This window comes from Melanotaenia boesemani, chromosome 3 (assembly GCF_017639745.1).
Source record: "Melanotaenia boesemani isolate fMelBoe1 chromosome 3, fMelBoe1.pri, whole genome shotgun sequence".
NCBI lineage: Eukaryota > Metazoa > Chordata > Actinopteri > Atheriniformes > Melanotaeniidae > Melanotaenia > Melanotaenia boesemani.
The window spans coordinates 16,899,463-16,913,646 of NC_055684.1; the positions used below are offsets into that span (position 1 = coordinate 16,899,463).

At 39.2% G+C, this 14,184-nt stretch overlaps 1 protein-coding gene across 1 annotated transcript in view; it reads right to left on the reverse strand.

Annotated features, from left to right (window-relative positions):
• Window positions 1–616: 616 nt before the first annotated feature.
• The window catches only part of LOC121636950 (dedicator of cytokinesis protein 3-like), a 135,829-nt gene continuing 122,261 nt past the window's right edge, over window positions 617–14,184 (reverse strand). Inside the window, exons 43-58 of the mRNA XM_041980818.1 lie at window positions 13,544–13,630; window positions 13,180–13,284; window positions 12,923–13,064; window positions 12,567–12,733; window positions 11,638–11,724; window positions 11,213–11,392; window positions 10,792–10,875; window positions 9,904–10,020; window positions 9,424–9,554; window positions 8,359–8,494; window positions 8,107–8,188; window positions 7,872–7,990; window positions 7,473–7,557; window positions 7,263–7,382; window positions 5,485–5,570; window positions 617–4,396 (exon numbers count right to left, since the gene is read on the reverse strand). Of these exons, the coding sequence (XP_041836752.1) occupies window positions 3,737–4,396; window positions 5,485–5,570; window positions 7,263–7,382; window positions 7,473–7,557; window positions 7,872–7,990; window positions 8,107–8,188; window positions 8,359–8,494; window positions 9,424–9,554; window positions 9,904–10,020; window positions 10,792–10,875; window positions 11,213–11,392; window positions 11,638–11,724; window positions 12,567–12,733; window positions 12,923–13,064; window positions 13,180–13,284; window positions 13,544–13,630 (2,388 nt within the window). The 3' untranslated portion in view covers window positions 617–3,736. The remainder of the gene's footprint in view (window positions 4,397–5,484; window positions 5,571–7,262; window positions 7,383–7,472; window positions 7,558–7,871; window positions 7,991–8,106; window positions 8,189–8,358; window positions 8,495–9,423; window positions 9,555–9,903; window positions 10,021–10,791; window positions 10,876–11,212; window positions 11,393–11,637; window positions 11,725–12,566; window positions 12,734–12,922; window positions 13,065–13,179; window positions 13,285–13,543; window positions 13,631–14,184) is intronic.

Sequence of the window (14,184 nt, forward strand, 5' to 3'; positions counted from 1 at the left end):
TTCATCCACGGCAACATTTTTCGAAGGAGAAATACAAACAGTTGTGTTCAGTGATTTTTGTCACCATGCTCATCTCTAACCTGTGCTTCAAAGAGAAACTGTTTCACAGACAGAACATAAAGTTTAACTGTTCAAACTTCAAGCCATCCCTTTTCATTATGTACAAAACTTTATTTCACGTTTTTTCTCTTAAGCATGTTTAGTGAAAATGATAAAATATAATTTGGACAAGACTTTGTATTAAAAGAAATAAATTCTGATTATAAGGGGCGTTGCATAGTTTATCATAAACTACAGGATGTGATTTGTTTAAATGGACTGTGTGATTAACATGGGTACACTTAGGAATATTTAGGCCTTCATGTTTAATATAATCTGGTTGTATAGACTGAAACATAATCCTACAAACACCTCCCTCCTATTCTGTGTAAATTCTTTCAGGATATGATACAAAATATTAAGAAACAGTAGCCCCACACTGGTGTAGCAGCACAGTCTGCTCATTATTGCAAAAGTTTTTCTAATTGCTATCAAATCTTTGAAAACCTCTCACATGTAATTATGATTAAACAGCATCAAGACGACATCATTTCTCATAGTTTGAATGCATGTTTTTCAGACTCAGTGGATTCATGCTAACGAGGCCACACAAGAAATGAACAAGAAACAACTGATGCTTTTTACAGCCAAAAAGAACCAAATAAAGTAGTGAAAATGTAATAGAACCCAATTTAAAGCATCTGGTTTTGCTTCAGACTAAAGGAAACATGCACAAAGTTTCTTTTAAATACTTCTCTGTCCCTGGAAAAACTACCACTCATCTGATCGGTCGCTCTGAATTTAGAGAATCAGTGTCATTAAATAAAGCTGACAGCATGGAGAACACTGGCAGAACTGCTGATTGCGCTCAGTGTTTTCACTATAAAATTCCATTTAAAAGTTAATTATACTCATGCATGAACTGAAACTCCCAGATATTCACTTAAATAATAAAAACTGAACTCACGTCTGCATAAGAACGCATGAACGTAAATGACGGTGCGTCTTGGTCAGCTGCAGTCAGTGTTACTAAGAGTTTTAGTTTTAATGGCAGTAAAACACTTCATCAGCCCTAATGAAAATATGCTGATGATGGTTTGGTATTACAGCAGAAAGACAATAGAAAAAAATACAAAATAACTCTTAAAACATACAAAGAAAATAAAACACTTCAAATGTACAACAGATACACATCAAGCCTACACATTTAAACCAGAACTGACCTGCGGGAGCGTTTCTATTTAATAAACTCAGCATGACTGAAGTTCTAAACAAAGCTGTTAGCAAACCTTAGTTAAACGTGAACAGATAACCCACAGCCAGCTGAACCTTTAACACAATGACACCTTAACACAGAGCAGCTTCACCACATGGACTCAACAGAAAACTGATAAAACTCAGTAAAACTTTCAATTAGAACAACAGTAACAATAACATCTTCTGCTGGGACGCCACTAATAAATTATCATAAAATCTGAAACTACGTCTTGCTTATCAACTTCTTTTGAATAATTCTTCATTTTCTCTTTATTTTATGACCAATAATTCAGTGGGCAGATTTATCCTGTAACAGCATTCAACTACAGGAAACACACCCATACCCATACACACACACACACACACACACACACACACATTTGGAGCTAATTGGCTTGTAATGATGACTGCATGTATTTTGGGTGACCAACTGGGTGAACAGCATGCAGGATGCTGAAGTTGTCACGTTTAAATGAAAGCATCTGAAAAAGAAAATAATATGAAAATGAAAACGGAGTTCAAAAACATTTTTAAGAGTTGATGGCAGAACCATCAACACCTGTCAATCAATCAGTGTACTGGTTCATGTTTCAGCACACTGCACTCTCTGACTTGCAACTCCGAACTCTAAGAATGGAGACGGTATATTTTCTGGGAACAACTTTCTGCAGCAGTTGAGTATTACTGATAACATGATGGTGGGATTCATTCAAAATAAACCACATTACTTAGTATCGAACTCAGGACTCCTGGACCTCCGAGAGGCTCTTTAAACAGAAGTAAAAGTTACTGCTCTCTTTAGGAAATGAACTGCTCTGGTTATAATAAAAATATCCAGGATCAGGAACAGAATATTTTAAATTTTTGTTAGAGAAATTAGGTGTGTTACTTAAGCTAAAACCAGGTGAATAGCCATTCACAGTTCATTTAAACCCATCAGGAGAGGAACACTTGAACTGTTGGATGACAGTGTGCCAACAAACAATATAAATATAAAAAACAAGCTTTAAAATTTTTTTTAAAGCAAATTGAAAAACTAAACATCAAAATAAAATCCTTCATGACACATTTTTGCAGGTTTAATATCCTGGTTGACTTTAGCTTTAGCTTAAAACTATCAGTTCACCAGTGCAGAGTACATTATTTCTCCAGTGCTTCTAGTATTTCACCGTTCGCTCATAGTCTCTGTTTAAGCTTAAAACTCACTGAACAAACATGCATACAAACAAACAGTACCCTGATTAAAAAGTTCAGTTTATTACTTTCATATAAAGTGGCAAAAAGTGTATATTTGTTGTAGTTAATATTCTCTATAAATGCTGTCTTTGCACGATTCCATGTGCATATTTACAAGTTCAACCCTGGAACACATTATTAGCTAAAAAAAAACAAAACATCTCAACCTTCAATAAAATCTTCTCTATATCTCTGAAACTGAGATTCCAGTGTTTGTGTTTGTGTGTGTGGCGTCTCCACACCGTCCTTTTTATCAAGTGCACGTCATGTTTCATCGAGCAGCTGCTGCAGCCTCGGGGAGCCACTAACTTGCATATTACTACACCAAACGTACCTTCAATTACAATATATTCATTTAATATATTATACAGAACTCTATGTAAACTCTATGTATGTCAATCTGTAGGAAAAATACTTCTCAGTTTCATCAAGACCGTTCTTTGTCTGATTTAAGCAGATGCTTTTTTGTAGCCTTGAATTATTACTGGGCTGGTTGCTGTTCAAGTATCACGTGGAGGATGGAAATATTCAGTTTACGTTTTTGCCTTTTATTTTTAGCTAAATCATCATTTTGCATCATTCTAATCATCACAGTCCTCAGCATAAAATTCTGTCTGCTTCAACGGATCTGCATTATATTAAATAAAATAATTGATATAAATATGTGAGAAGTAGAATGTCTGCTCTTACGTGTTTTGGAGCTCTGTTGCTTTGTTAAAGTGCCATTTTTCTTCATCTTTCAGAGAGAGGTATCAACAGAATATAGTTCCTGTGCAAATTCTTTACTTAAAATCCCCACGATGTATAATTCTATCAGTGGAAAAATAATCAGGTGCTATCTAATGAGATCTGTGCAATTTCAGGATGTCTGAATTTGAAAATGTGAATTATGAAAATGCTTCAGTATTTCTGAATCTAACATCAAATCAAGCTTTGCACTCAAACATGGATGCAGATAATATTTTCAGAAGTTGAGGACACAGCTGGCTTGCTGAGGATGTGGTGTCAGAGAAAGCAGCTCATTTGAACCTTTGACTTCACAGCTCTTGCCTTCAGTGGCTTCTGCAGTAAATCCGAGGGGAAACCAGTTACTCCTCATCATCACCTCAGGACTCAGTCTCAGTTTAGCTCTCACACTCAGGTTTTTCTCATTAGAAATAAAAAGTTTGTGTTTTGTTTGTACAAGCCATCTGTTGACGCCAGCTCACTCCTCGCTGATGCCGTGCTCCCACGCCACTTTAGCTTGTTCATCCTTGGTTGCTGCAATTATGGGCTGGGAGATCTTGCGCGGCATTGGCCGGGGTGCAGGAGGAGGCGGTGGTCCAGACTGGATCATCAGGGGGTCCTCTTCAGGGATACACCCCTCTCTGAGGTAGGGTTTAGGGGGCAGAGCTGGAGGGGGCTCATGGAGGTGATAGAGAGGTGGGTGGTGGGGGATATAGTGTGGGAAGTGGTGGTGGTAGTAGAGGTGGGGGTGTTGCAGCCCATCTGGCTGCTGTGTTTGTGGAGCTCCATGAGGCTGGATTTGGCAGCCCACCTGGGCCGGGTTGACCCCTCCTGGGGCTGAGTGGCTGCGGCAGGGTGGAGGTTTGACTCCATCCAGGACGTCAGGCTCGGACATACTGTACCTGACTGGCTGATAGGGTGAGTCAAGGTCTTCCTGGTCAGTGGTCCAGGCCTGGCTGCTGGGGACAGACTCAAGGGTGTCTGTGCGACTGGCTGGGGGGTCAGAGGACGAGGTGGGGCCACCAAAGTTGCTCTCGCTGAGGGAGGAGACCCCAGAGCTGGCGCTGCCTGACAGGTTACTGCCATCCAGGATGGACTGTGGACTGGTGGGCGAGGCAGGTATAGGGTGCAAGGGAGACTGGAGAGAGAGAGAAGGAGGAGGAGGGAAGTTTAAATAGAAAGTCAGTAGTTAACAGTTAAATATTTATGAATGCAGATTCATCAACAGCTGGGTTTGTGTTTGTGTACGTTTAAAGAGATGATCCGATGATCCTGATTGTAGCTGATGAATGTGGGAAAAAGGGGGTCATTAGTAACAAAAATAGGGAGTCTTTTTCATTTTCTGGGTTAAATTTGGGAAAACAAAACAAACAAACAAAAAAAAGATCATAACACATTTCAGCAGAAGTGTGTTGAAAATGATCGAGAACAGATGTTTTCAAAGGACGAGAAGAGCTGGAATACATTTTTGGGTGAATTTGACTTTTTGAACAGAGAATTTTTATAGAATTAGTTTCCACTTCAGGACAAGGAATGTGTTATATATAGTTTCCATTTGTCAAACAGCAATATAACTTGGTTCATTTCAAGTGTTTTGAAGGATTAAAGGATATTACCAGGGACCTACCAGCATCCAGCATCCAAAGTGAGTTTGGTGTCGTTTTAAAACCATAATCTGAGAGGAAGCCTACCTTCTCTGACTTTGAAAACCCCCGATCTCAAGGAAAAGGAATTTTGAAAATGAAAATAAATCAAATGTTTTTGTCACAAACAATTTGTTTACAGAGCGATCAGAAAAAAACATGAAAGTCGTAAACCGGAAAACATACAGAAATGGAGACAAAAAGTTGAGATTTCCTTGGATGATTTCTGGCAGAAAATCTCAGTTTATTTTCAGCTCATGGTTGGCAGCGTTGTGGAAATGAAGCCTTTTGTCTACCAGTTGTAAATACACAGATGTATCACATCTGTTAAGTTACTTCTTTACTGAGAGAAGTAACTCTGTGTGTGATGGTTGGAGCCACTCAGAGGCCGAGGTGGAAACGTACAAGGTGATGACATTTAGAAAGGCTGGAACCCAACCATATCTGGCACAAATGGACACAAAAAGCACACAGATGCCACAATATAAATCGTAATGTGACTTATTTTGAGGTGAACAGACAGACAATCAAGCATCCAGACCAACAGCAGGAGTGGGGAGGAGGAAGAGGAGGAGGAGGGTACCTTTCTTAAGGAGCGCGCAGGGAGAGCTGGAGGGAGGTCGCTGATCTGGTGGTGGAAAGCTTCAAAGTGCATCGACAGGTGTTGCCCTACAGGGAAGACACAGCAGGACTGACTGAGAGATTCACGCTCACACACACCTCAGAACGGAGAGGAGGAAGAGGAAGAAGGCAGTTGGAAGTGGAAGAAGAGAGACAAGAGAATTGAGAACGGGAAGGAGAACGAGAGCAGAAAAGAGGGGAAAAAGAAGTGAAAGGAGGGAAATGTTGGATCAGAGAGGAGGTGGAGGAGTGTGAGGGAGGGAGGTGTTTGAAGCAAGTTCTCTCAAAAGACAGTTGTGGGGAATTTTGTACACTAGATTTTTCACATAGGAGAGTTGGTATTAATTTGGTGCTTACTGCAACTGAAGTGTTTGACAAAAAGACAAATTAAAGGGTCAGTTCAGCAATTACAGCATTACAGACACACCCACACCCACCCACACACACACACAGACCCCAACACAAAAAAGACACTTTCTTTCTTACAGTTTGTGTTATGGAAACAAGCAGTTTGGTTTTCCAGTATTGAGGAGTGTGCCAAGTTGTAATGCTAAAAACTTGAAATGATCAGGTTAAAAAACCTGTGACTGAGACATGTATGATGGTATTTGTAACTTTTCACTGGTATCTGTATAAAAATGTATCTCATACTTTCTAACATGAACCTTTCTCCTTAAATCTCCCTTGTCATTCATAATAGTCACTTATGACGTACAAACACAACATTAAAGCCTCTGTTCATGTGTGATAACATCAGTATGAACAGATTTAGTCTAATCCCTAATATTTTCATAAAATGAACAAAATAAAGGAACAACCACAGAAACTTTCAGAAAGTAAATCTGCAAATATTTGCTTACGTTTGAAAGGTTTTGTTTACTAGAAGATTCTTGCATTGGCCTTCTATCACTTTTCCTGTCAACAATCAAACTCTTTAAAGGTTTTTACTGAGGCTGATGTAGCTCTAAATGCTGTGTCCATCTTCTGATATCGTTTATCTATTTAAACTTTTCAGTACCTCCGGCATCAGAGGCAGTAAATCAGCAGAACAGCATGGCAGAAAATATTCACTTCATAAGTTGTGTGAGGAGTTGATTAAAAGCATACCAGTAATTGTCTCAATAGAAAGACTCTTTTCTGCTGTTTATTATCTTTAACATTGTCAAAATATCTCTATTATTAATAACTGGTTTATTTGCATTTATTAGTCTTTTTTCTGACCATGACTTTATGTACTTGGCAACATTTCCATTTCCAGCACTGAAGATATTTGACTTCAAATTGACTAACAATTCATGTATAAACATAAAAATCTGTGACACAAAAGGTGGCGAGCTAAGTTTCTCCAAGCTCCTGTCATGTCAAATCTGCTCCAGTAATCAATTATCAATGTTAACAGTTTTAACTGAAAATGCCTATAAAGGAGAAAATGAACCTATACTGTGGTGCAAGACACAGCTAATGCAAAAGAAAACAAAATATTGACAAGAAAAAGAACACATTTTTCCACACCAACAAAATGGAAAGAAGACTTGCGCCTCCGTATTAGAGCTTACTGTCCAACGGCAAAGGGACCTTTTGTACCCATGAAGTCATCATACAAGAAAAATCACACACAGACATGCAAGTTTACATGCAGAAGAAATCTTCCTGCAGCAACGAACATCCACAAGTTGCCTCTCAAATGTCACAGAGGCACATATCCAAATCACAGACTCATATGCAACTGTAGTCTCATACCATGAGGCATGTTACGTGGAGGAACAGGTGGAGCCATGACACTGCCAACATGGGAAGCGAGGAACGGAAGGGCCTCTCTGGTACCACTGTCCAAGCTCCAACTACTGGGGGTGGTGAGGACTGAGGAAGATTGAAAAAGAAAAAAAAACAAACAATTAAATGTAAAAGATAATGCTTGTATATAAGTTGTATGTGCAGGTGTTTGCTTACCTTTCTCAGCCACAGAGAGGTTGGGGTCACTGCAGGGTTTACAGGGTCCGATCACCTGGTGGAACAATGCTCGTTGGAAGTTTGGCTGAACAAAAAGACAAACCAGAGTGAAACATTAATGGATGCATTGGTAAAACAAATTCTAATCAGTAAATATAAGGGTTTTTTTCTGCTCATTCAGCAACTTGCTGGCACAGTGAAGGATGTTAATTGCATCAGGACTTTTCTCTCATTTAAATGGTGGTTTGCTAATTTTCTGGCAGGTGATGTACCTAAACTTGTAATTAAATGAACAAACCATTACTGATTTACAAAGACAATGTTCATAGTTGAAGACAAAAAAACTTGAACCTATGAAAGCATCATGAGGTGGTGCACATCTACATCCATCCCTCCTACCTGCCCATTCTCTGTGATGTTGGAGTACATTGCGCTGCTTGGTCTCTCTCTGTGTGGCGGCAGCAGCATCAACATTTCTCTGTTGTGTCTGTACTTGTCTGGCAGAGAAGGGGATCCAACTAAAGAAGAACAAAGAAGACATAAGAAACACAAATACTCACTAATCTATGTATCTCAAGTAACACAGTGTCAGAAATAATTTTCTTAATATCACATGTTGCAATGAGGTGCTCACCTCTCATGGTTGAGGGGGTTGAATTTATCATCTGAGGGGGTGCAGAGTGGGTGGAGCTCAGACTGGAGGAGGAAGGACTTGCCTGCAGCAACAAAGAGAAAAACTGCATAATTATGCCTGCAGTACTGATATACTCACATATTTTATAACTAGCTTAATTGGAAATGAATGATAAACACCCTGTTCAGTTATCTTTTTGTGTAAATAATGATTTGTCTCTCGGCAATCATGTCCATGTGGAGGACCACTTACCTGCATGCGGTAGAAATCCTCTGGATGCTCCACCACCATCCCGTCTGCCAAGATCAGCAGGTTGCCTGTCTCACTGGAGTTGTGAGAGGAGAGAGAGGGGGAGGAAATGCGAACTGGAGTCAAAACAGCAATGGGACTGGGAGGAGGGAATGCAAGGAGGGATAGTTGACAGGATGCAGAGAGGGGTGGAAGGAGGGTGGGTAGATAAAGGGATTGGAAAGAGGAGAAAGTTTAGGGGGAAAAGCACAGGAGAAAAGAGGGATATGCAGGGTGGTGGAGGAGAAGAGGGACCAAGGAGCGAGGAGTCGTGCACAGTGCAGTACAACCAAAAACAGAAAGAAAAAAAACAGGAGGCCAAAAAAAATACAAACAAAAAAAAACAAAACAAAACAAAAAACAGCCAAAATATGCATGCAGTCCAGAGCATGCAAGAAGGCAAATGTAGTACGGTGTCGATTGGGAATGGAAGACAGAGAGAAATAGAAAATGATAAAATTTCAGAAAATGAAATGTGAGCAAAGACAGTAGAAGCTAAAATGATGTAGAAAAGATTTTTTTTGTCATTTATGGCAGAAACACAGGAGATGAAACCAGTAATGGAGAAGCTGAGAACAGGATGTCTGTGTTGAGTGTAAAATGCTGTGACAGGGTTCCTGCAGAATTTGAGATTCAAGACTTTTAAAGTTCTTTTTAAAACTACACTCAATTAAATGAAAGACTTTTTCCAGATTTAAGTAGTGGAAGAATGATGATAAACAAACAAAGCCACAGACATCCAGACAAAAACACCCAGAACCTTAAAGAGCTCAAACTGGACCCCATCATTAAAGCTCTGCCATTAAAACGATTATACGGCTCATTAACTTATCAGTCATCTTATGATGACCCTCTAAAGGTGTTTTGCACAAACCAACATTGAAGGTTTTTTAAGGGTTTTAATGACCTGCAGGTGCCCTGGATGAGGACGTGGCATCATGTTTATGTGGATGAGGTGTGGCACTCAGTAACAATGGTTCTACCTCTAACAGATTAAGTAACCCTGAAAATTGTTTTTGTGATGCTGACCTGTGTCGGTGCAGGAGTTTGAAGCTCTCGGGGCTCATGGGACTGTGAGTGGCCAGGATCCCTCTGGAAGTGTTGACCCCTGAAACGGACTTGTCTAACCCAGGCAGACCCTGCAATGCAGCGTAGAAGCACTACTCTGAATATTCAGACTGCTCTCTGATATGCAGATAAAACAGTATTTTTGACAAATCACTGCTGTCTGTTGTCTGAAAAAATGTTTTATAAAATCAAGAATGACAATTTTTAAAGCTGAAATCATGTCGATTCTTAGCAGTGACATTATTAGAACATGAAGACTAATTGAAAGAAAGAAATAATTAGGCTTCATTACTGTCCAACTTGTATCATGATTATAATAGAAGGAAACCTCTTCAACACACAACATAAATTTAGCTTTGAATGATCAGATTTAGGTTCTTGTTTATTTCTCTCCTTTTTATCCTGGAGTTTAAAACTGGAAGTGTTTTTTTCTGGACTCACATGGCAAAGGCTGCTCCTCATCATCTGGAACTGATCTATTAGCTTCTTGTGCAGGGGACGCATTTCTGGGTGCACCAGCTTTTCATGCACAGCCAAGCCGACTCCGAGGATGTGGACCTGTGTGGAAACAAGGAGAACAGACAATATTTTAAAAAGTTTAGTGTGCAGAGAGTGATTGTTATTTATTTTCCATAAGCCTATCAAATTAAAAAACAAAATCTCTTCTCTTCACAGTTTGTTGTTTTTGTCTCAGTAGGTAATAATTTATCCACAATGTTTCATTGTGTAAATCACACTGTATTTATTAACATTACAGCAACATTTATTAGATTTGAATTTAACTTTGCTAAAAAGATCATTACCAAAAAGAACACATAAACAGATTTAACAATACAGATCACAAGAAATATAATATACATGTAAAGAAACCTGTATAAATGGTTGACATTGGAGTAATATAGCAATAAAAAAACTAATCAGACAATAAAAACATTAGAAACAAATTGTTACTCTTACAGTCTGTTCATGTAACTAAATATATGAGCCAAACATGTGGAAAATGAATGTTTCTCATCCTGTATTACATCCTAAAGTAACATTTTCTCAACTGTTAACACATGTCGGTGAAAATATGAATTAAAAAAATAAAATAAAATAAAACACTACTAAATCATGACAAGATGTTTTTTCAAGTGCATCTCTGTGTTAGAGACTTCCTTACTATGCACCTGCAAAATGGTGTTTACAAAGTTACTCTGAGTTGTTAGATGGTGGTATTTCATCACTCTGGTCTAAAGCATGAAATGTACACATCGTTATAAATTATTGCAGACGTTGATCTTCAGTGAATCCACATGTAAAAAACATGGTATGTAAAAAATGTGTCACCTGCTCCTGCATCAGGTCTTTGAGCTGTGTGATCTTCTCTGTGTCTTCAGGGTGGCTGGTGATGTACTCCTTGTCAAAGAAAGCCTGGTAATACACACAAACACACAATTAAAACTATTTTTTAAAGACATCATTAAGATTTTATTGATAATTGCCACTGTGCTGTTGTAGCTAATAACCACATCCATCCTGTTATTATGCTGTACTACGTCTCTCTGTTGGTATAAATTCCTTGACAAATATTATTCATTTAAACTTATTAAAACTAATTAAACTGAACTGATTGTTTGCGTTAAATAACATTTAATAAATAATGATGCGTATCACCAGATGACAGATAAAAAAGACTTTTCACTTAAGTATTGTGTTTCAAACTGACTGCTGATCTAAAATGAAGCCGTTTTTTGGATGGGATGCTGACCTCTTGGTATCTGGCGATGCCTCCGTTAACGGCAGCATCAATGACTCCGTTCAGCGTCATGCTGAGCAGGTTGATGTTGCCATGCAGCTGTTTGTGTTGGTACTGGCTGATCAGAGTCCGCAGCTCCTGGTTCTTATTCTCCACCACAGAGATGGCGTTTTCTAACGGACTCACCTCCACCTGAGACAGAAGGATGTAGAGTAAGAGATGCAGATAAAGAGATGAAATGATGCACATATAATGGTGGCTGTTTTGCATCTCTGTAGTAGAGCCTCTCTGAACAATCTAACTGCAGTTCTTCTCCCTCTTTTTACAAAACTGTCAAACTGTTAATTTCACTAATTATCCCAATAAATTTTGTGTCATGCAGACCTGTTGAAATTAAAGCAACGTGTCACCGTTTAAGACATTTTACACTGACTCACCAGCTCTCTCTTCTCCACTTCAAACCAGCGTGAAATCCCTGGCAGAGGATGGGTGAGGATCAGAGTCGTCCTCTCAATCCAGAGACTCTGAGACCAAAAACACAAGGAGACGTGAGACAAACTGTCCTGATTTCACAAGGTTTGATCTCAGCTTCAGCAGCTGAGTCATTAAAATGTACAATTCAGGTAAGTAGCATGTGGATTTTGAAACATTATTTATGTAAACATATACATAGCTTGCTTTAATAAATGGAGCTGAACTGCACTGAAGTGAATGGACATTGGTATCATTACCACATCATTGGAAACACTTTTTATGTTTTGTTGCAATGTCCATTGCAGGGACAGCAACACTTGACATGTTAAAACAACAATTTTCTGCACTGTTGAAATTTAACAGGAATTCCTCAGTGTTTAAACGCAGCCTCTGTGGCGGGACAAAAAGCAGCAGGACATCAGATGTTATACTGTGGATAAAATCATTTGGCTCACAGGAAACAAAATTGTGTTTAAATCCTCCTTCACTGGAGTCTCTTCATTGATGGTTTTCTAAATCCTGCCTGTTACTGAACACCAAAAAGACTGTATTATGTTCACAAAACAGCCAGAGGATTAAAAAAAAACTCTTGATCTTTTTGAGAGGTAAGGAACTAGAATTTAAATTTAAGTCTCTTGGTGTGACATTGGACCCAACATTAAGCTTCAGGAGTCACGTCAAAAGGGTGGCAAGCACAGTAAAATATAACCGATAACAGTTTAAACAGATCAGGCTGTTTACAACACTCTGTGCTGCTAGAAGCTTCCTACAGTCTATGATCCTCTCACACATAGAGTACTGCTTCTCCAGCTGGTCCCTAACAGGTATAAATACACTTGAAGCACCGGAGACCGCAGTCCTCCGCCAAACCATTGCCTTCTTCTCCACTCACCTTGAACTCATTATCTCTGTCTTTGGGCCCTTTGTGGAAAGGCCGATCGTAACGGAACCGTCGAACATTGTTCACCCGATAGAAGCTCTTAATGCGGTCCGGTACTCTGTCCATCTGGAGGACACCGATGCTGTCTGGAACTGGTGTGACAGCGTAGATCTGGAGATCTGAGCCGAGGAGGTCAAGGATTTAACTGAATAAGCTCATCCTCTAAGGTTCTAATGGGTAATAATTTAATAAACATGTTATAGATTATTCTTCTCACTCTAACTTCATGGACATGATCTGTGCTTTAATACAAGTAATCACTCACTGGCAGAACACAAAGTTATAAAGGGTTTCTCTCTAAAGGATACACTGAGCATCACACTGCAGAATGGCCTCATCTGGTTGATTGGGGTGCTGCATCGCAATGGCTTGTGGGAATTCTCCCAGCATTCTTTGTTGGAAAGCTTCTAGCCTTTCGTAGTCATGGCCACGACAGACAAACTCTTTGTTCTGGGTTTAATTAAAACCAAACAAAACAAAGGACAATAAAACAAGTTTCACTCATGTTAAAAAGTGAAAAAAGTATTATTTAAAATGGTGTTCATGCGAGTAACGTATCACTCACTCTGAGGAAGAACGGGAACTTCCTGCCGTAGAATCCCACCCTGAAGAACTCCGGCTCCAGACGCTGCTGCTCCATGATGTTGTCATAATATGCTGCTTCCATTTTCTGCATAAATGAGACACAAATGGTTAAATGCTGATAAAAGAGTTCTATTTACTGTGTGATCTTACATTAAAAACATTGTACAGAGAACATGAAATCATAATTTTATCCTACATATAGACTAAAGTAATACTACGAAATCCAATCACAGTAGGCCCATTCTTCTATATTTTCTGGTTTCCAGAACAGAGTTGTGGACGATGATGTCCAGTTTGTAAGAGCTACTGATACACTGGAAGCCACAGTTTGTGATAAAGCTCACCCGTATCCAGCTGAGGCTCTGGTAGTCATACAGAGATTCATACTGATAGGCCAGCTCCCTGCACAGAGGAATACCGTATTCCCAACACTGCAGGACAAACACACCAAACAGACTTCTTTAGGCTGAAAACAGGACAGCTCACACAATAATTACACAAAACATTGGCAGGGTAAGAAAACGAACCTGCAACTACTGACGAAAGAAAAGCAGAAATGCAAAATATCTGCTTTTTCCACAGACAGCAGTGTGATGTTTAAATGCACTCTGGGGTGCAGCATCGATGTAAACAATACTTCCGGTGAGATGTTTAGTACTTACCTCGTGAGTTTCTCTTCATACCTGCTTTCACTTCAGGTTTTAGTTTACTGACTGTCACACCTGCATCACTTTCATCATCCGCCCTCCGTATACACATTCCAGGTTTCTTTCGCTCTCTCCCTGATCTTTATCTTTATTTAGCTTTTTCATAGTCAGTTATGCATTTTGTAATTTATTTTGTAAAGTCCTGCTACTGCAACACTTTTATCTTTTAAATAAAAGTTATTATTTACAGTCTGCATACAAGAAAACACAAAAACATTAAAAAAAATGCTCAGAGATTAAATGACAAATCCTGAGCAGATCCAGAACAGTGAAAGAGG